Source organism: Oncorhynchus masou, chromosome 18 (assembly GCF_036934945.1).
Source record: "Oncorhynchus masou masou isolate Uvic2021 chromosome 18, UVic_Omas_1.1, whole genome shotgun sequence".
NCBI lineage: Eukaryota > Metazoa > Chordata > Actinopteri > Salmoniformes > Salmonidae > Oncorhynchus > Oncorhynchus masou.
This window is the reverse complement of record NC_088229.1, coordinates 41,452,873-41,473,392: the sequence shown is the minus strand read 5'-3', so window position 1 is coordinate 41,473,392 and position 20,520 is coordinate 41,452,873. Positions and strand designations below refer to the sequence as shown.

Genomic DNA, 20,520 nt, shown 5'->3' with positions numbered 1-20,520 from the left:
CCACAGCTTCCTTGATCCATCAGTAACACAAGAGGGGCAGTTTTCACTTGACGTCTTCTGATGAGTCATAGTAACAGTAGATAGATTTCCAGCACCAGCTCATGAAAACTCCACCCTTCCGACTTAAATCTGTGGTGCACTCCTCTGTGTAGAATGCATATTGAACTGCCGAAATGATAAGATATCCAGTCCTATAATATTATTTAAGACAAGGGACTTCTGAAAGCTCAGTAAAACAGAGCAGAGTTTACACCTATAAAGGACTCAACTGTATTCAATATCCCTGTTCAGACAAATCCCTTGGAGACAAGTGTTCCTTGGAGACGACGTGTCAGATGCATAATTTCACAAAATGAAAGACTGTGGGAAACCGCATCGATTTACCAAGCCACATCTTTATTTCTATCTTGGGTATAAATTGTACCAACGATAGATTAAAATCAGCAACCTTTCAGAACCCCGTCGACTCCAGCAGCCTACATCGTCAACTCCTGTGAATATAAGAACACAATGTGTTGATGCATGTACAAACTAAGCCCCATCATAGTTGACACTGCTTTGCTCTTCTCAGGACAGAAAGGTTGGCTTCAGTAGACTCAGAAGAACGAAAGTCACTGTATCAATCATCAATGAAGAGAAATTATCTCCTGCTGGTAGATCCCATGGTAACTTGGACACAGGTCACAATTCAAATCTACAAATATTTGGAGTGAAGGGAACCCTGTGCCAGATATTATTTTGTCCGGCGACAGGGGGAATTGTGTGGTAAAAATTACTTACCATAATTGCGTTGACAATGTCGTTGTTGTTGTTTTTCAGGGCGCGTACAGCCTTCGCTCGCGACACATTGGCTTGTGACATCACAAGTTCAATGTCCTTCACCTCGACCCCGGTCTCGTCAACCTATGCATTGAGACAAAACGTTAGTATATATACACATTTGACAGTCAACTCGCACTGCAATTCACTATCATCTCCAGGGGAATTGGGCTTTTGGATTGGGCCCATAAATTACCCCACTAAACATGGGAGACAACTACAATCAAACGACATGGAAATTATGTTTACCTTTATTTAACTGGGCAAGTCAGTTAAGAACAAATTCTTATTTTCAATGACAGCCTAGAAACAGTGGGTTAACTGCCTTGTTCAGAGGCAGAACAACAGATTTTTACCTTGTCAGCTCGGGGATTCGAACTTGCAACCTTTCGGTTACTTGTCCAACGCTCTAACCACTAGGCTCAGAGCTATACAATCGAATGTACAACAAAACTTACGGTGCCAGATTTTTGATAATGTACAAACTAAACCCCATCATAGTTAAGTGCTCTTCTCAGGACAGAGGGGTTGGCTTCAGTAGACTCAGAAGAACGAAAGTCACTGTATCAATCATCACTGAAGAGAAATTAACTCCTGCCTATTACATAGTAACTTTTTCACCCCTCAATGCCCTCACCTCTTCCTCTTCACTCTCCTCCTGTACGGTTGGCGTCTGTGTGTTTTCCTGGATGTTCGACACAGCTTCTCCCTGTACCTTGAACTTCTCTGCCGCTGCCAACTGGGCTTGCTGTGAGAGATCCTCGATCTGAGACACAAAGGGAGAGAAACAGGCAGAGATATCAGTGCGGTATCCTTTAGCAAGAACACCAACACCTTGGTTGAAGGATATTACACTGCATATTTGACTGATAACCAGAATCGCATACTATCATGAAAGAACAGTCTAAACTAGATGGAACAATGCCAATAGCATTTCAGATTTAAAAGGGGACCAGAAAATACAATTATAACGGTATCCTGGATCTATCTTACCTTGGCCTCACCAAAGACAATGTAAGTGTCTGATGCAGGGCTCTTGTAGACATCTGGTTTGGTGATGACGAATAGGATGTTCTTAGACTTGCGAATGGTAACCCTGGTGACCCCCGTCACCTGCCTGAGACCCAGCTTTGACATTGCCTGAAGAAAAGCAAATCATGGGTTATATTTTGACTGGAACCGTACTCCTCAACTATCCATTGTTTATACGGATAGTTAAAAGGTGGCATAGTCATTTAAATTATTCAACGTACACTTTTAAGATGGGAATGTCTAATGAAAATATGATGGAGTCCAGATATATATATATTAAAAAAAAGCTAGTTACCTTTCGTGCCTTCTTTTCACTACGGCTCTGTTTGGCTTTGCTAACGGGTTCCTCATCTATTTCTGCAGCAGCTGCAAGCTGCGGAAAAAAAAATACATTTATCCTCCTTTAATGGCAGTCAAGGTTTCAGAGTGCGAGCAAAAATTCTACCCATATGTAAGAATATGGCATGAATGGAGAAAACAAAAATGAAAGCATCCCTTTGGCCGTTGCTCTTCTCAGGACAGAGGAGTTGGCTTCAGTAGACTCAGAAGAACGAAAGTCACTGTTATCAATCATCACTGAAGAGTCAAGGATCTATTCTTAAAACAGATACTCAGGGGTTCTAATCATGTTGTGAGTGCAGTTCAAGTGTTCAGTCCCCCCAGGATGTCGCTGGGATTTCTTTGTGATATGTGCATGGCAATATGTAATGATTGTCCACTGTGGCGAAAATGAGCGAGGGAAAAGTATTGTTGACGTCTGGTTTGATTTGTTGGAATGTGCTATACTTTGATAATTGACGTTGTAAATAAAACATAGGAAATTAAAGAGACTGGGTTATGTTAGAAGTTAATGGTTCTCAGAAGAAAGGCTTTGGAATGTGTATTAGATGAAAGAGGGGTTGAGGTCAGGTGGTGAGGACACATTCTCTTAAGTGAGTAATACATGTTTGGAATCCTGTTACCCTCTTTATTAGCATCCTGTAGAGCCTTAAAATTAAGGATTGGAGAGAAAGGTAAGTGTTTTAAGTAGGATGCATATAAACTGTGAAGTCAAATCTTTTGCTGTCTGTTTTCAGCTGTACAGAACCTTTGGGGAATGATTAAACTTGGTTAAAGCTTCTCTAGTGTCCATGAGTTATTTACTCTGGAAAATAAGAATTTAACAGATTGAACCATATGTGGTAAATGTGCAATGATTAGGAATGCACTATATAGCGGTAAGCATATCGGAAACAGCCAATATTAGCTAAAAATGGCAACATCGGCCCGATGTCTAGTTCCATGCCGATGTCAAAGCTGACATGCTAAACCTATATTACGTAGGTAGCAGACATGACGTGATCACGCCACAAAAAAAAAAATTGCGCTATGCGTACAACACAGCATTCCTAACCTAGACCACAACGTCTGCCGGGTGGAACTATTTTAACGTTTCAAAGGAAGATAAAGGCCATATGCAACGTTTGTGCCGCTATTATTTCCAGAGGAGGGGAGAAAGTGAAATCTTTCAATACCACAAACCTAATTACTCATTTGAACGTGCATCACCCCCAGACGTTCAGCGGCTACCTAGAATAAAAGCGGGGGGAAAAAAGAAGCTTCCAACAACTAAACAAGTTCAAGTCGACCAGTCATTTGAAAGAGTAAGAACATTAAAGTGAGACAACTCAAAAGTTGAGGATGATAATGAAATTCATTACCCATGACAACAATCAACCGTTCTCTGTTGTGGATGATGTTGGCTTTCACCGACTGGTACACACTACCGGAGTTACACAGTATTGTTGAAAAGCACATCCATTAACTACTTGCTATGGGCGTCACTGCTATTAGCTTCACGACTGACATTTGGACCAGCGATGTCAGCCCTATGAGCATGCTGAGTCTGACAGCACAGTGGGTGGACGAGGATTTCATACGGAGGAAAGCCGTATTGCACGCTCAATAATGTGCTGATTCTCATACCGCGGCTGCCATTTCAATGGCATTTGAGAACATGTTTGAAACATGAAAACACTCCTAGCTCCATTCAAACAACTGACTGGAGAAATAAGCTCATCAACTGCGTCTGCAGCAGATGTGATACCCTCTGTCATGGCATTGAAACACCTGCTCAACAAAACTGCCAACAGACCGTGGGGTTAAAACTTGTTAAAGTACTCTACTAGAGGTTGAACAAGTGAGTCGGTGGCTTTCTCTCTGAGCCTCTTTACTGTGTCTCCACCAAGCTCGATGCTAGGTACAAGGGCCGCTACTTCGATGCAGACAAGAAACAGGGTTTACGTGAAATGTTAGACACAGCTGAACAAGATGGAAACAGACAGTGCGCACCGATGAAGAAAACCCACGATAGAAGAGGCTATGGGCCAACTGAGCTGAAACTTCACTGCTTGACATGCATGATGAAATCCTGAGAACGAAACGACTGAACAACGAAACAGCACAGCAAGTGAAATAAATAGGTTTTGATTATGTTTGTTTTTTTACTGGTAATGGGGACATACATAAATGCCAACAAAATAACTTATTGGTCGGTGTGTGTGTGTTTCAACTATTTAACTGTACTAGAATGCTTAAAATGCTGCTAAAATTTTAAATAATCAGTATCAGGTTTTTGGCAAGGAAAGTACCAGATATTGGTATTGCCCAAACATTTCACATCGGGGCATCCTTAGCAGTGATTGGTTGAAATTGCGAGCCCTCTTTTTGTATTGAAGTTTTATGCAATAATATTGCGACGATTTGACTCTTAATGCAGAAATATTGTGGCAATTGGTCAAATTTGAAAGCCCTCACAATATGCGTTGGGAAGTTGTTGATTTTGCTAAATAAAATTGTGATTGCAGAATCCTGGAGGGACTGTTCCTGTATCAGTATATACAATATATAAGCAGTTAATCCAATCTGTGCCCTACCAGACCCTTGTTCAGGCAGTCTTACCTGGGCACTTGATCACTCAGGTGGTCTTACCTGTGCTTGCTGTGTCTGTGCGGAGTCCTGTTCCTCCAGATCTGGTACAGACTCATCGCTGTCCGATTCAGTGCCCGACCCTATAAGCACCCCATAGAGAAACAAGCATTAGTCACATTATACAGGCTGTCACAGGCAGATGCCTGAGCAGCAGATAACCAGTTCTCTTACAGTAGCGCCTGTGTAAGACCAGAGAATTGTAATTGTATGGGTCATTTAACTGAGCAGTCGGTTTAAGGCACCGAGACCAATACAAATTGAGATGTCAAATGAGCCCAACATTTGTTGGTGGTAAGTGAATTTAAACTAGTAATTTGAGGCACTGAATGAATAATGGTTAAATGTGGATGAGGTAAAAAAAAAAAAAATTAAATGTCAGTGTACAAACTAACAGACCTGCTTATAAATAAAGGTTAAAATAATATTATGGTAAAATGTTGCCTTAGTCATACAGATTTAAGATGGCTCTCCGAACTTATGACATGACCCCCCCCCCCCCAAGGATATTTTATAGAGTTCCATACTATGGCTCAATCAACTATCATTGTGGGGAAAAACAGCCACCATACAGTGTCTAAAAATAGTAGGGAAATGAGAACATTTACACGACTTGAACTTTTAACATGCACCTTGATGGGAGGCAAAACATGCCAACTGGAACCTTCGGTTGGTTTGAAAGTACACAGTTCAAGGGGAAATCAGCATTTGCTACATCAATTTGACTTATAAATGCTTCATGAACTTAGTTCAACTGTCGTACCCCATCGGAACCCAAATTAAGCTTGTTTTACTCCAATATTTGAAAACAAGAAAATGTAAATAAACACTATTTGGCCTCAAAACATGGTTAAAACTATAATTTTGATATAATGGACTGTCAAATCCTTGCATCCATAGCACAGTCTATTCATTTGAGAGTGATTACATTTCTCCTGCCCCACCTCTCAGCTTTTTACCAAACCAGGGGTGGGGAGGCCACTGTTGATTGCCGCTTAAATTATAATCCAAAATAACAAAAATGGCACTAAAGTGGGAGCACTGATTTCACCAATCAATAGCTCCAATTACATGTAATCTTTGAAACAGGCCAGTTGAGGTTACATTTGAAGCAAATCTAATACACAGACTACTACAATCTCTACTTTCTTCAACTCAAACCTGAAGAAAAAGGGAAGAGACACTTGAGCAAGCCAGTGAATGGGCCACAGAACTCAACATTGGCAGGCAAACAGAGACAGGAGACAGAGAGAGGAGGAAGAAGAAATACCCTCATTCTTGGTCACAGGCTCCGGTTTGGTTGGGGTTTTAGCAGGGGTGGGGGCAGGTTTTGAAACTGGAGGTGGTGGTGGTACAATGGCTACTTCAACAGGCTTAGGGGAAGCTACAACAGGATCAATTGGCGCAGGCTTGGGCGGAGCCGGTGCAGCTACAATGGGCTCAATTGGCGCAGGCTTGGGTGGAGCTGGTGCAGCTACAACAGGCTTATTTGGTGCAGGCTTGGGCGGAGCTGGTGCAGCTACAACGGGCTTATTTGGCGCAGGCTTGGGTGGAGCTGGTGCAGCTACAACGGGCTTAATTGGCGCAGGCTTGGGTGGAGCTGGTGCAGCTACAACAGGCTCAACTGGGAAAGGCTTGGGCGGAGCTGGTGCAGCTACAACAGGCTCAACTGGGAAAGGCTTGGGCGGAGCTGGTGCAGCTACAACGGGCTTATTTGGCGCAGGCTTGGGCGGAGCTGGTGCAGCTACAACGGGCTTATTTGGCGCAGGCTTGGGCGGAGCTGGTGCAGCTACAACGGGCTTAATTGGCGCAGGCTTGGGCGGAGCTGGTGCAGCTACAACGGGCTTAATTGGCGCAGGCTTGGGCGGAGCTGGTGCAGCTACAACAGGCTTAATTGGCGCAGGCTTGGGCGGAGCTGGTGCAGCTACAACAGGCTTAATTGGCGCAGGCTTGGGCGGAGCTGGTGCAGCTACAACGGGCTTAATTGGCGCAGGCTTGGGCGGAGCTGGTGCAGCTACAACGGGCTCAACTGGAGCTGGTTTAGGGGGAGCTGGAAAAGCAACTAGGGTAGGCTTAGGAGCCTCTACTACTGTAGGGGGTGAGTGGACTGGCATCTTTACTGGCTCCTCTGGTGGAATGAGAGGTGGAAGGTCATCATCCTCCAGAGCAGGCTTAGCTGGTGCAGGGGCTGCCTTGACCTCTTTCACCTCAGCTTTGGGCACAGGCTTAGGCTTGGCCTTAGGCATTTCAGGGGCAGCTTTAAGTGGGCTAGAGGCAACAGCATCAGCAAATGACATAGGGGCTGATGCAGCAGGCTTTGAGGTCACTTTGAAGGCCACAGGGGAAGCCTCAGGCTTGGGAGAGACGGGTGAGGCAGGTGCAGGATCTGCAGCAACAGGTGCTGGCATGGCCACTACTGGTGCAGGAGCAGCTTTAAGCTCAATAGGAACAGGTTTGGCCTCTGTGGGGGCAGGAGCTTTGGCTGGGGCAGGAGCTTTGGCTGGGGCTGGCAGGTCAACAGCAGGCTTGAAAGCCTCTCCTTTCTTAGCCTTTCCTTGTTTGCCAGCCTTTACAACCTTTGGGACGCCACGGTTGCCCTGGCTGGGAGCTCCAGATGCCCCAGGTGAGGTAGCTAAGGGGGAACAGGGTGTTGAGGAGGTTTGCTTTGGGGAGGTAGGAGAAGAGGAGGAGGCAGATATCGAGGTCTTTTTTCTTCTGCCAGGGACAGCCTTTGGGGTCGAGCCACCCTTGGCCTCTTTGCCTTTGGGCTTGGCAGGGCCAGAAGCAGCCTGGGGTTCCTGGGAGGTAGCCACACTTGCAGGGGCAGAGGGTGCGGCTGAATGAAACAAATTTGTTTGTTAAAAATTTGGAAGGAAGTCAAAGCCTGAACCATGCGGGTTAAAAGATCAGAACACACAAGACAATGTTACCTCAGAACTCCAGGGTTAGGAAAATGAACACCACACCAACCTTATTTCCAAAATGGAAGGATTTGTTGCAGGGCAGCAAACTCAATGCACACTCCAATTCAAGTATTCAGGCAAAACCACAACTGACAACCTAAAGTTAAAACACCAACATCTACTTGGTCCAAGCACAGACCCACACAAAGTATTTTCTACAGCGTTAGTCCAATTTCATAACCAGAGAACAAAAGTGAGGACCCACTCAGTGCAGAGGAAAGCGTGGCACTATTTACACTAAAATACATTTGTGACAGTGGTATGACAGGTCAAATTCTAAAGGAACTGTAGCGGGTATAAACAATGCTATGCATTGTTTGAACCCATTAGGGAGCTTCGGTCACACTTAAAGGCAAATTCAGCCCACTAACATCCATAACCTGAAATGGTTCAAATCGACTGAATGAGATTGTAATAGCTTCGGTTTTTTTTGTTTTTTTTTGCAGTGATGAGGTGCAATGTTGTTCATTTTGGAGGTACAAATATAAATTGTGGTTTACAACCAAGTTTAAAAGTCGGGCTGTAGTATAGACTATTAAATGCAATTGTTATTTAATAGAAACATGACCAATTTCATATGTTAAATTAAACAACAACCCAATGGATTAAATGTGGCTAGTGAGTAGTAAAAAGGTGTACCGCAATGACCAAAAAGCCATAACTGGAACTATGACCACTCCCATTGGCTACAAATACATTAAAAACAGATACTGCAGTTAGAGCACATGAACACAGTTGGCTAGGTGGCATTCTTCCTGATAAACACCAATAAGCCCAGAGAAAGATAGAAAGACTGAAATATTACAGTCAAAGGACAGTCCACATCTGATGACAAAAGACAAAGAAGTTGCTGGAAGTCAGTTCTTTACATTAAGTGCCTAAATGGACTGGCCTGTTTCAAGGTGAAACGCTGGGTTTAAACAGTGACGCAAGAGAAAATTGAGAGCCAATGGAGATAATAAAAAGCCCGAAAAAAGAAAATGCAGTATTGAACATCTCTTCATTTCTCTAAAACATAAGCCCTTTTCATCTAGCATAATAACATTTTACAATTTTTTGGGGCAAAACATAACATTTGAAAGGGCAAATATAGGCTCGGCATTGGCGGAGAAGTTTGCAAGTATATAAAAAAAAGACGAAATGTCTGAAAAGGGGGAGCTGCTGTAAGAGGGGAAAATCAACTAACTTTGCACACAAAATGACCCACCTGACAGGAGACAGGTGGAGACGGGCGGGCCTGCGCGATTTGACATCACCTTCGTCTGGACGGCCTCAGAGAGGGCCGCAATTGGGTCTTTCTCAACAGAAGTTTCGTTTAGCGTGTCAATGGTCATATCAGCAGGCAGTGCTTCAGGTTCTGGGGCCCCAGTGTCCGAGCTGACCACTTCAGTGCATAATACGGCATCATCAAGAGCTGGATCCAGACTCACAGTCTCCAACTCTTCAGTGATCATCTCGACTGCAGGCTCGGGGGTGACTTCTGGAGTTACACGTGCCATCCCATCAATAGTGTCTGCGATTGGCTCTTTAGCAGCAGGTGCTGGTTCTTGGACCGGAGTCTCTTCAGCCACTGCCACGGGTTCTGCAGCCACTGCCACGGGTTCGGCACCCACTGCCACGAGTTCTGCAGCCACTGCCACGGGTTCTGCAGCCACTGCCACGGGTTCTGCAGCCACTGCCACGGGTTCTGCAGCCACTGCCACGGGTTCTGCAGCCACTGCCACGGGTTCTGCAGCCACTGCCACGGGTTCTGCAGCCACTGCCACGGGTTCGGCACCCACTGCATCTTGAGTGGCTGCCACGGTAGCCTCTATAACTTCAGCTGAATCTTGAATGATGACCTCTTCCGGTGCTTGGGTGACCTGTTGTTCAGCAGTTTCTTTACGTTCTTCAACAATGGCTGCTTCAACTTCAGGTGTTGCTTCTACACCATTAATTTGTCCACCAGATGCCTCTCCTAAAGCCATTTCTGACACCGGTTGGGATTCGATCTCTGGAAGAACAGTGGCGGATCCTAGAGGCACAGGACTCTCCAAAGCGGCTGCCTTGGTCACGTCAGACACAGCCATCTCAGGGGGAGCAGAGGAACGCAACACCCCTGGAGTTGATAGGAAGGAAAGGAGGAGTGGAAGGAGCGGCAGGGGGTAGTCACAGCAAGTGTGAGGAGCGGTTGATAAGCTTACAATAACGTTTTTTGAAGCATATGATCAAAATGATTTAACCCCTCATTTAATAAAATCTAACTACAATAACGGTATTCGCCTATACCAGGTACTTTTACCAACATGAGGAAGTTGGGGTACAAATGTTTTGATTATATGACACAAAATATTAAGAGGAAACAATTGAATGAGCACATTTTTAGAATTGGGGTTGTGATCTACACTATATATACAAAGGTATGTGGACACCCCTTCAAATGAGTGGATTCAGCTATTTCAGCCACACCCGTTGCTGACAAGGTGTATAAAAGCGAGCACACAGCCATACAATCTCAATACACAAAATTCTGCCCTGCTAGAGCGGCCTGGTCAACTGTAATCTCTGTTATTGTGAAGTGGAAATGTCTAGGAGCAACAACGGCTCAGCCACAAAGTGGTACGCCACACAAGCTCACCTGTCCTCAGTTGCAACACTCACTACCGAGTTCCAAACTGTCTGTATGAAAGCAACATCAGCACAAGAACGGTTTGGCGGGAGCTTCATGAAATGGATTTTCCTTGGCCGAGCAGCAGCACACAAGCCTAAGACCACCATGCAAAATACCAAGTGTCGACTGGAGTGGTGTTAAGCTTGCCGCCAATGTACTCTGGAGCAGTGGCTGTGTGTTCTCTGGAGTGATGAATCACACTTCATCTGGCAGTCCGACGGACAAATCTGGGTTTGGCGGATGCCAGGAGAATGCTATCTGCCCCAATGCATAGTGCCAACGGTAAAGTTTGGTGGAGGAGGAATAATGGTCTGGGCGTTTTTTTAATGGTTTGGGCTAGGCCAGTGAAGGGAAATCTTAATGCTACAGCATACAATGACATTCTAGACGATTCTGTGCTTCCAACTTTGTCGCAACAGTTTGGGAAAGGCCATTTCCTGTTTCAGCATGACAACGCCCCCGTGCAAAATGCGAGGTCCATACAGAAATAGTCGGTCGAGATCGGTGTGGAAGGACTTGACTGGCCTGCACAGAGCACTGACCTCAACCCCATTGAACACCTTTGGGATGAATTGGAATGCCTACTGCGAGCGAGGCCTAATCGCCCAACATCAGTGCTCGACCTCACTAATGCTCGTGTGACTGAATGGAAGCAAGTCCACGCAGCAATATTCCAACATCTAGTGGAAATCCTTCCCAGAAGTGCAGGGACCAACTCCATATTAATGCCCATGATTTTGGGGCGAGATGTTCTACAATCAGGTGTCCACATACTTTTGGTCATGTAGTGTATCAATTCAGTTGAACCAAGGTGTTTGTGAGGTTGTTCAAGGATGCAGACATCAGCCTTCCGTTTGCTACAAGTGAACCAAGAATGGGTGAATGTTGTGTGTACCCACAAAACCAAACTTGAGCCCATGTCCCAGTTACCATGCAGTGCCTAAATGCACAAGATTGTGACTGGAAAAACCTTGAGACCGAAAGTGGGTAGAAACCCTCTGAAGAGCGAGCAGCATTCAATACATCTACAAACCGTAATGACACAATATTTCAGAGTGAAAATAATCTTACCACAGAGAACCATGCACACTGAACCACTAGTGAAAACGGTTGAATTAGAAAATTTAAATTTAACCGGTTGCTATTCTGTTTGATGTGATGAGGCAATTTGGTAACCTTACCTGAATTACAGTCAAATAACTAGAACTGAAAAGCAAAATATAAACATTTTCTCATCCACTTCATGCAATTTAACCCAAATCCCCAAGTGGATTTTCAACACTTTTCTGGAACAACGCAGTCTTCCTTGCTGAACAAAAACAATTTACCGCTTTTCCAACAGTCTAACTTTAATTCCGAAAGTCTTCTCCTGTGGTCATAACTAACAGTTCCCATTTATCAGCCAACACCGATGGTGTTTCCACTAGCTAAACTAAGTAATTACCTGCAAAACTATGTGGGCTCGCTTCATAATCCCTGTACTGTAGTTTCCCATCAACCTCATTAACAGGCACCTGTGGTACTGAACATCCAGAATCTTCTCCAATCAATATTAGTAGTCTTCACTTGTTCAGCACCTTCTTCGGCTGCCATCATGACCAGTGGTCTTCAAAAGCAAATCTGTGGCCTTCACCAGCTCCAACTCATTGTCTCTTCAGGAAACATGGCGATTCATCTGCTTATAACCGTCATGGTTTTCAACACTTCACTCTTCCAGTTCAGGGCTTGGTAGTGAGGAAATCCATAAGTGTCACCAATTATTTCCACTTGCATAGTGACGCATCTTTGTTATACTAATCAGAATTTAGTTTGCTGCAGCATGTAAATTAAATGAGAAAATGCTTTAAGAAAACCATCAATACTAATTGCATTTAAAACCAATGTTTCTTAAATGACTTGAAAATAAAGCGCCATAAGATACTTCACAGAAGCAGCTTACATTTGCCATCAAACATTTAGTCAAATCAATGCCATAAAAAAGGCCCGCAATTGTGAGCATAACATTACCAACCATATCACTAACATGGTCAAAGAGAAAGTAGGTGTGAATATAAAAAAATAAAAGCTGGTCTAAAAACTAAATATATATTTCCAGAAGCATAAGGAATTCCTAATGCTCTATGATAAGTCAGTGACACGTTTTAATGCTGAGGTTGCTAATAAAATAGTATCACATATACTGAACAAAAATATAAAATGAAACATGTAAAAAAAAATATATATATAAAATGAAACATGTAAAGTGCTGGTCTCACGTTTCATGAGCTGAAATAAAAGATCCCTGAAATGTTCCATGTGCACAAAAAGCTTATTCCTCTCAAATTGTGTGCAAAATTGTGTTTACATCCCTGGTAGTGAGCATTTCTCCTTCGCCAAGATAATCCATCAACCTGACAGGTGTGGAACATCAAGAAGCTGATTAAACAGCATGATCATTACATATGTGCACATTGTGCTGGGGACAAAAAGCCACTAAAAATGTGCAGTTGAGACAACACAACGCCAGAGATTTCTCAAGTTCAGGGAGCGTGCATTTGGAATTCTGACTGCAGGAATGTCCTCCAGAGCTATTGCCAGAGAATTTAATGTTAATTTCTCTACCACATCCAATGTCATTTTTGAGAATTTGGCAGTACATCCAACATGTCTAACAACCGCAGACCTTGTGTAACCACACCAGCCCAGGACCTCCACATCTGGCTTCTTCACCTGCGGAATTATCTGAAACCAGCCACCCGGACAGCTGATGAAACTGAGGACTATTTCTGTCTGTAATAAAGCCCTTTTGTTGGGAAAAACTCTTGATTGGCTGGGCCCTGGCTCACCAGTGGGTAGGCTTATGCCCTCCCAGGCCCACCCATGCCAAGTAATGTGAAATCCATGGATTAGGGCCTATTGAATTATTTTCAATTGACTGAACTGTAACTCAGTAAAATGGTTGAAATTGTTGCATGTTGCATTTATATTTTTGTTCAGTTATAATTAATGTGTGCAGGGTGTTTCTTAAAAAAAATGTCCATGCACATGCCATTACGTCAATACCCATGCATTAGAAAGTGTTTCACAACACAGTTGTCGGTACAGTAACATTCAACACATGCGGTTGTGAGTGGGTTTCAGTAAATAAGGGGTCCTGGATAACCCATTTGAACTGCAGTGAAATTCAAGACATCCACAATTATTTAAGCCATCTCAAATCCCTAAAATTGTTCCCACACCCTTTTTTCAACATTGATGCAAAGTGGGGCGGCAGGGTAGACTAGTGGTTAGAGCGTTGGGCTAGTAACCGGAAGGTTGCAAATTCAAATCCCCGAGCTGAAAAGGTACAAATCTGCCGTTCTGCCCCTGAACAGGCAGTTAACCCACTGTTTCTAGGCCGTCATTGAAAATTAGAATTTGTTCTTAACTGACTTGCCTAGTTAAATAAAGGTAAAATAAATTAAAAATTAAAAAGTGAGTCGATGACTGGCCAAACATAATCATTGAGGGCTACTCACTTCAAAGTAAAAGAAGAAAAGAGAGCCCCCCCAGGATTATAATGTACAGGCCATGGTTTATACAGGGAGGTCCAAAAGTATTTGGACAGTGACACATTTTGTTGTTTTGGCCCTGTACTTGAAATGATACCAAGAATACGAGGTTAAAGTGCAGGCTATCAACTTGAATGAGGGCATTTTCCTCCATATTGGTTGAACTGTTTAGAAATTACAGCACTTTGTACATAGTCCCCACCATTTTAGGGAACCAAAAATATTTGGACAAATTCACTAATACATGTATTATAGTCAAACGTTTAGTATTTGGTCCCATATTCCTAGCGCGCAATGACTACATCAAGCTTGTGACACTGCATTTGCAGTTTGGTTGCATTTCAGATTACGTTGTGCCCAATAGAAATTATAAATAATGTAGTGTCATTTGAGTCACTTTTACTGTAAATGTTACTTAAACACTTCTATATTAATGTGGATGCTACCATTATTACAGATAATCATGACTGAATTGTGAATAATGTTGAGAGAGAAAGTTAGAGGCATAAATATCACCCCCCCCCAAAAAAATGCCAACCTCCCCTGTTATTGGTAATGGTGAGAGGTAAACATGTTTTGGGGTTGTGATCTTTGTACCTCTCACTCATCAGGATTAATTCAGGATGATCTGTAACCATGGTACCATCCAGACGAATGTAGACTTTTTTCTGGGTGGGCGGCAACAATTTTGCAGCAGAGTTGCGCTGCTGCTAAATGAATAGTGACAACACTTATTGCATGCTTGGAATATGGGACCAAATATTCACTTTTTTGACTACTTTAATGCAAGTGAATTTGTCCAAATTATTTTGGTTCCCTAAAATGGGGGGGAGGACACCATGTACAAAAAGTGCTGTGATTTCTAAGCGGTTCACCAGAGATGGATGAAAATACCCTCAAATGTAAGCCAGTCTGCCCTTTAACCTCAGTCATTGCATAATTTCAAAGTGCTAGAGTACAGAGGCAAAACAAAACATTTTCCACTGTCCAAATACTTTTGGACCTCACCTTACATGATCCCTCAGCTGATCAGCCCACCCTTCCCCTTAAAAGAAACCTGACACCACATATCCCTATATATGAGAATATGTGTAAAGCTGTACCTGACGCAGAGAAAACAGTTCCAAGTGAGCGTCCCCAACAGTGTGTCATTCTACAGCAGTGTCACCTGCTTGATTATCTAAGTGTCAACTGATGGGTGCTACACTTCCTGAAGGAGTTCAATTAATATAGAGCTCTCAAATAACAGCCACCACTCCACTGGGGAAATATGACTTCAATCACTACATCCAACAAGCACTGTTGAATTAGCTACTGCAGTGTTTGAGTTCCAGGACCCCATTAGCCTTGCAGTTTAGCATCTTAGCATGCAGGTGTGATGTAATAATGCTATACAAACCAGTCTCAACTTGTGGCTGCTGCATCTCCTGCTCAGTGACCGGGACCGTCTCTGTAGCTTCACCAGGCATGCTTGTGTCTGAAATGAGAAATCAAGGAATGACTCACCAGGAATAACTGACATGGCATGAATAAAACACAGACCAACTTACTAGATACTTTTACACATCTCCCATTGACTAGGTAAACCCAGAGAGCAGATGACAAAAAAAATGTAGTAGTAAGAATTGGATTCAATGAGTACATTAACCAGCACAGTAGTAATTCGATATTAAACTGATTATGGCAGTAGGCAGATTATGCAATCATGTAAACACCTTACTCTGTTCATCTTAAAATCTGCATTAGGTCAAAATCAAAGTAAGCATACACCTGGTTATCTGTGTAATCTTTCTAATTATTAGCAAATGTAAACACCTTAATTGGCATTCCCAGTTCTGTATTTGATTGGTGTATGTGTTAACACCACCTGAGCAAGCCTCCCTCTTCAGTGCTGAGTGAAGTGCGTTCAGAATAACTGAATGAATGCATAGAAGTAGTTCAAACTTTATATGTCCGATCTCAAAATCAAATATGCTTCCAAAAAAAAATTATGCTCGCTGTGGTAGAACGTTTATTTTGATTGGGGATTCTCTGCATTTATCAGTGCCATCAGGTAGCCCGATTTCAGATGTGTCTATGTAAAACATTAAGGGAATCGTTCTTCTTGCAAAGCATGTAAACGTTTTAATCGAACTATTATATTAATCTATCCACAATAATCGCATTATTGTGTGCATGTAATCGTACTCAATGTCTCAGTGAAATCACCTGCACACTTCCAGAGTCATCTCTCCTCACCTCCTTAAACACCATTGAAGGAAGTCAGATGGTAGGGACCTCTGCCTCTCTCATCGAATTGGTTGAGAAAGAGGACGCGAAAAGTATGAAATTGAGGTTCTCCCACTGTTAAAATCCAAATAATTCCCAGCTAAATACAAAGTGAAATATAATTTTATTGCGGATGTAGCGAAATTCTAGGACGGCAGATTATACTATATAATGTGACAGACTCATACTGTCAAACATTGGTTAGGTACTTACTGACAGTGAGGGTTACTGGATAAATTAGTGGTTAGCCAACAAGCCATTTTAATTTCGAACTCAAGCGTTAATTGTGTGTTTCACGTGTTGCTAATGTAATGATACATTCCCTAGTTAGCAAGCTAACTAGCCACTTTAAATGGATTAACGTTATCTAGATAGCTAATACTGGCAAGCAGCAAATCAGGAGACAAATGGACACTGGACTAAAACGCTGTTTAATATAACGCCACAGCAATAACAATCATAGCTTGATACTTGTATAGTCAAAGAAAATAGTAAAAGATTAGGGAGATGGTTAGCTAACGGTACTCTCACTTTCGAACAAGCTTCGCTTGAATCTTGCTAGCTGGATGTGCGCTGTCAAAGATATGTTATTAGGTTGGGTCACTGAAAACTTCCACTTAACACTACACAAGTTGCCCCATCAGTAAAACTTCTAATTCGTCCTGTGTTCTCAACTGTCGTGTCACATGAAACCAAGCCTATACCCGTTAGCAAATGTGGGCAAAGTCGTGTTCCCCCATTTTGTACCGGAGATCGATAACATAAACAGTGAATATTTCTGTGTACAGATAATGATATGGATAAATATCCACATAAGGGGTATGCCACGGTTCTCGTGTACTTTCAGAGCCCTGTTTTAAATCATTTAAACTGCGATAAATGGTTAGATGAAGTTAGATTCGCGGCAGACACACTCACCGAGTTAGGATTCTATATCCAAGATGGTTGAGAGAGAATTTCTGACCTCGGGCTCCCGATATCACATTTTGCGCTAACTTCTTCCGGGTCCTTAAAAAAAAAAAAAAAAATTTTAATTTAATTTATATATATATACATATATACACACACACACACATATCTCTGGTGTATCCTTGAATTAGTTTCTTGTTAGTTACTTACTTTATGCATTTTCAACCCAATAATTGGAAAAGTGAAGACCCTATGATGGGACATTTTTACATTGATACCCTGGCATGTATTGTTATGTGACTTGATTGTACCTGCTCTATCCTTGACTCTCATGACACACAACATAGATTGACACAGACTGTAGTATAAAGTCATTTTAATTAGAAAACAATAAGCTATATAAAAGTTTTGCACAACTGATCTTTCAATTGTTGATTTGGTCAAATATTTGCGTGACAATTCTCAAACAAACCATTTGTTTACAGTGTATCTAATGTGTGTTCTGCATCTTTAACTGTCAGATTATAAACAACTGATATGATGGGATGGTTTAAGATTAGCCAACCAATGTAGGTACCAATCCCAGCATAAGACAGTATTCCGTTGGATACTGCTAAGGGCTAGAAGTCCTTTTGAAGATCTGTGAAAAGAAATTGAGAAAACAATCCATGATCATCAACTCGTTTAGATCTAAATGTTCATTCGAACAATTGTATTCTTCCACGAAGGACTTTAAATTACACCCACCACTCTTTTTAAGATGCTCCCCTTTCCTTGAGCGAGCCATCCCTTCCAGGAATTGATCTAACAGTTTCACATACTTCCCCAAGCTTGTTCGTTTGTAGTCTATGGAACCAGAACGTTTTTGTTAGTCAAATCAACATGCAATGAACAAAACAATATTAGATCCCTTGGTTCTTAGTGATTAATTGCACTTGTCTTTTTTGAATACCTCTCTTCTGTCGCTCTCCTGCTTCTCTCTCATTCTCCTTGGGTTCTTCCTTCTCTTCCTCCTGCTGTCTTGGGCCGATCCAGCTCCTCACAGATCAGACTACAGGGAGAAACGATAACAGGACCGGTGAGTGTACCAACTGAGAAGAACCCTAGGGACGCCACACATAAACAAAGTTTGTAAGGCTTTGGGAATACATTTTGAATTTCTCTCTTTACAAAGTTCTTATTATGACAAATTGACTGAGGGCTTACCTAACAGTGGGCACATCACAGGGGTCAAAGCGATCCAGTTCTCTCAGGTCAATAGGAACAGAGATCCGCCTTTTGGGGAAGTAAGGATAATTGAGAAAAGGTGTCGAGCTAATGACATCCTAAGAGTATCTCCTTCAGTTGGATGAGAGCGTCTTTTGACCGTTTCTCTCAGGTTTCATCCATTACTCATGCACTTCATTAGTTTTTCCCTTACCCGTTTTGGGATGGACGCTGAAGGGGCTCTTCAGCAAGTGGTTGACTCCTTTACCGACGTTCACATCAACCTGAGGGTAACAGTACTGCCACATGATCTCCTTCTCAAACTAATGGCCCTTGGCAGTCGTCTGGTGGTAGAAAGTAGAGTTGTTAATGGCAGCCAAGCATGCGCTTATGACATCACCACATTGTTGTATTGTGTTATAACAAGGCTTATGTCAGTCTTCACTGTTGTGTAGGCATGGCGACCTACACGTTTGTTTTGGACCAGAGTCTTAAGTATACACCAGCGCTTCTCAGGTTTTTTTTTAGTCTGGCAGCACTGCAGCAGCTCCTTTCTGACATGTGGTTTACGTTAAGGACGGGCATTTTATCGCAAAATCCTGCTAAACGTTAAGATACGGAACACTGTGTGTGGGTGTGAGACAAATCTACAGTACATGTAAGGCTACACACACACATTTCATATCGTGTCATGTAATAAAAATCGGCAGAGGAAAAGGATATCTTCAGGCACGAGGGCCAGCACTTTGTCCGCAGCCTCTTTGCTGCCCAGTATGTCCTGTCCTACTAGAGCATGCTGGGGAAAGTTGGATCACCCATACATAAAATAAATGTATGCATTCGTGATGGGCTTTGCATAAAAGCGTCTGCTAAATGGCAATTAAATCACACTTTTTTTCTCCTTTTGACTCACCTCGAAGTGCACTGTCCAGGATACAGAGAGCAATAGTCATCAGAGTCCAGTGCTTTGGGCAGATGTCTGCAGCACTGCAAAACAACAGTCCCACACCCCCAACAAAACGTCAAAAGGCACCGTCCCTGAATTAGTCTGTTGTACATTCAAACATACTTTACATCTGTATAATAGTAAAGATGGTGGAACTACAAATAAACTTTCTGGCCGTGATCCAAGTACGTGCAACAGCTTCTGACATCATTATAGTCTGTCATATCAATATCAAACACCAGCTCCTTCTCAAGAGCCTGGAAGGATCCAGACTTGACTGTGTTATGCTGATTGGGCTGAGGGTGAAAGAAGGAGGAATGGAAAATAAATAAATAAATAAATAAATAAAAATGGACACTTGAGGGACAACAGATGCATGTGATCGAGTTAGGCAGATGGAGAAGAAAGCAAGAATGTGTGTAACAGGTGGTCAGATAAACACGGTGAGTAACGGAGCCCACCCAGTGACAGTAGACTGCTCCAATGTCAATCTTGTACGGGTTCATCTTTTGCGTCGCCTTCTCCAGCTTGCTGAACGACTGATACTGTACGTAGATGTTATCCTTCAACGTGAAGGAGAACTTGATTTTGGATGTAGTTCTTTGTCACTGGGAGGGGGGGGTTGCAAAATAAGTCGTCATCATTAAACTTGACTAGCCAACTAGCCTTGTAAACACGAACCTCTGCGGTAGAGCTAAAACTTGAGTCTGAGGTCGTGTACAGGCTGCTGTTCAGCTGTACGCAGCAGATTTGACCAACCTTTACTTGCCGATACTTTTTTCATTCTCGATTCGGAATTCACCTGTGTATTCTAAAACGCCCATGGCCAGTTGCAGGGAGAATGTTTGAATTTAGAACATGATTCAATTAAATCATGTTTTGCTCCATTAAGTAATCCAACTATGTATACGTTGCCATCTTGTCCGCTTCTGATCTTCTCTCATTGATCGAGACAGGTGGGTGTTCACTAAAGTAGAGGTCGACCGATTAAATCGGAATGGCCGATTAATTAGGGCCGATTTCACGGTTTCATAACAATTGGTAATCTGTATTTTTGGACACCAATTTGACAGATTTTTTTTTTTTTTTACACCTTTATTTAACTAGGAAAGTCAGTTAAGAACACATTCTTATTTTCAATGACGGCCTAGGAACAGTGGGTTAACTGCCTTGTTCAGGGGCAGAATGACAGATTTGTACCTTGTCAGCTCAGGGATTCGTTTTTGCAAC

General features: G+C 42.7%; 2 protein-coding genes, 3 non-coding genes and 1 pseudogene across 6 annotated transcripts; all 6 read right to left on the bottom strand.

The window, feature by feature from the left end:
- Positions 1-375: 375 nt before the first annotated feature.
- On the bottom strand, positions 376-17,237 carry LOC135504628 (nascent polypeptide-associated complex subunit alpha). Of its 2 annotated transcripts, XM_064923362.1 has the most exons (9): positions 17,148-17,237; positions 15,361-15,438; positions 8,989-9,879; positions 4,822-4,901; positions 2,147-2,224; positions 1,813-1,959; positions 1,457-1,585; positions 781-903; positions 376-491 (listed from the first exon to the last, which is right to left on the bottom strand). In XM_064923362.1, exons 2-9 carry the CDS (start codon positions 15,428-15,430, stop codon positions 477-479), a joined length of 1,533 nt encoding a protein of 510 aa, XP_064779434.1. In that variant the 5' UTR covers positions 15,431-15,438; positions 17,148-17,237; the 3' UTR covers positions 376-476. The 2 variants fall into 2 exon arrangements, with proteins under 2 accessions (XP_064779434.1, XP_064779435.1); XM_064923363.1 differs by lacking the exon at positions 8,989-9,879.
- Positions 563-636, bottom strand: LOC135505338 (small nucleolar RNA SNORD59). The gene has a single exon (XR_010450271.1). It is a non-coding gene; the product is annotated as a small nucleolar RNA SNORD59 (small nucleolar RNA).
- LOC135505339 (small nucleolar RNA SNORD59) lies at positions 1,329-1,402 on the bottom strand. The gene has a single exon (XR_010450272.1). It is a non-coding gene; the product is annotated as a small nucleolar RNA SNORD59 (small nucleolar RNA).
- LOC135505340 (small nucleolar RNA SNORD59) lies at positions 2,360-2,434 on the bottom strand. Its single transcript, XR_010450273.1, has one exon. It is a non-coding gene; the product is annotated as a small nucleolar RNA SNORD59 (small nucleolar RNA).
- On the bottom strand, positions 4,908-7,667 carry LOC135503805 (uncharacterized; the record flags this gene model as incomplete). The annotated part of the gene is made up of 1 exon (XM_064921941.1): positions 4,908-7,667. A coding segment is annotated over one exon (1,635 nt), but the record flags the coding sequence as incomplete, so codon positions are not given.
- A 260-nt stretch (positions 17,238-17,497) lies between the features above and the next one.
- Positions 17,498-19,796, bottom strand: LOC135559363 (DNA primase small subunit-like; annotated as a pseudogene).
- Between the last annotated feature and the right edge of the window lie 724 nt (positions 19,797-20,520).

What these genes read in the sequence shown, in the direction of transcription:
- LOC135504628 (XM_064923362.1), bottom strand. Translation starts at nt 15,430, where the DNA reads ATGCCTGGTGAAGCTACAGAGACGGTCCCGGTCACTGAGCAGGAGATG. An exon ending in CTCCACCTGTCTCCTGTCAG is followed by an intron (nt 4,902 to 8,988) that starts GTGGGTCATTTT and finishes GGGTGCTTATAG; the next exon opens with GGTCGGGCACTGAATCGGAC. An exon ending in TTGTCTTTGGTGAGGCCAAG is followed by an intron (nt 1,586 to 1,812) that starts GTAAGATAGATC and finishes TTTGTGTCTCAG; the next exon opens with ATCGAGGATCTCTCACAGCA.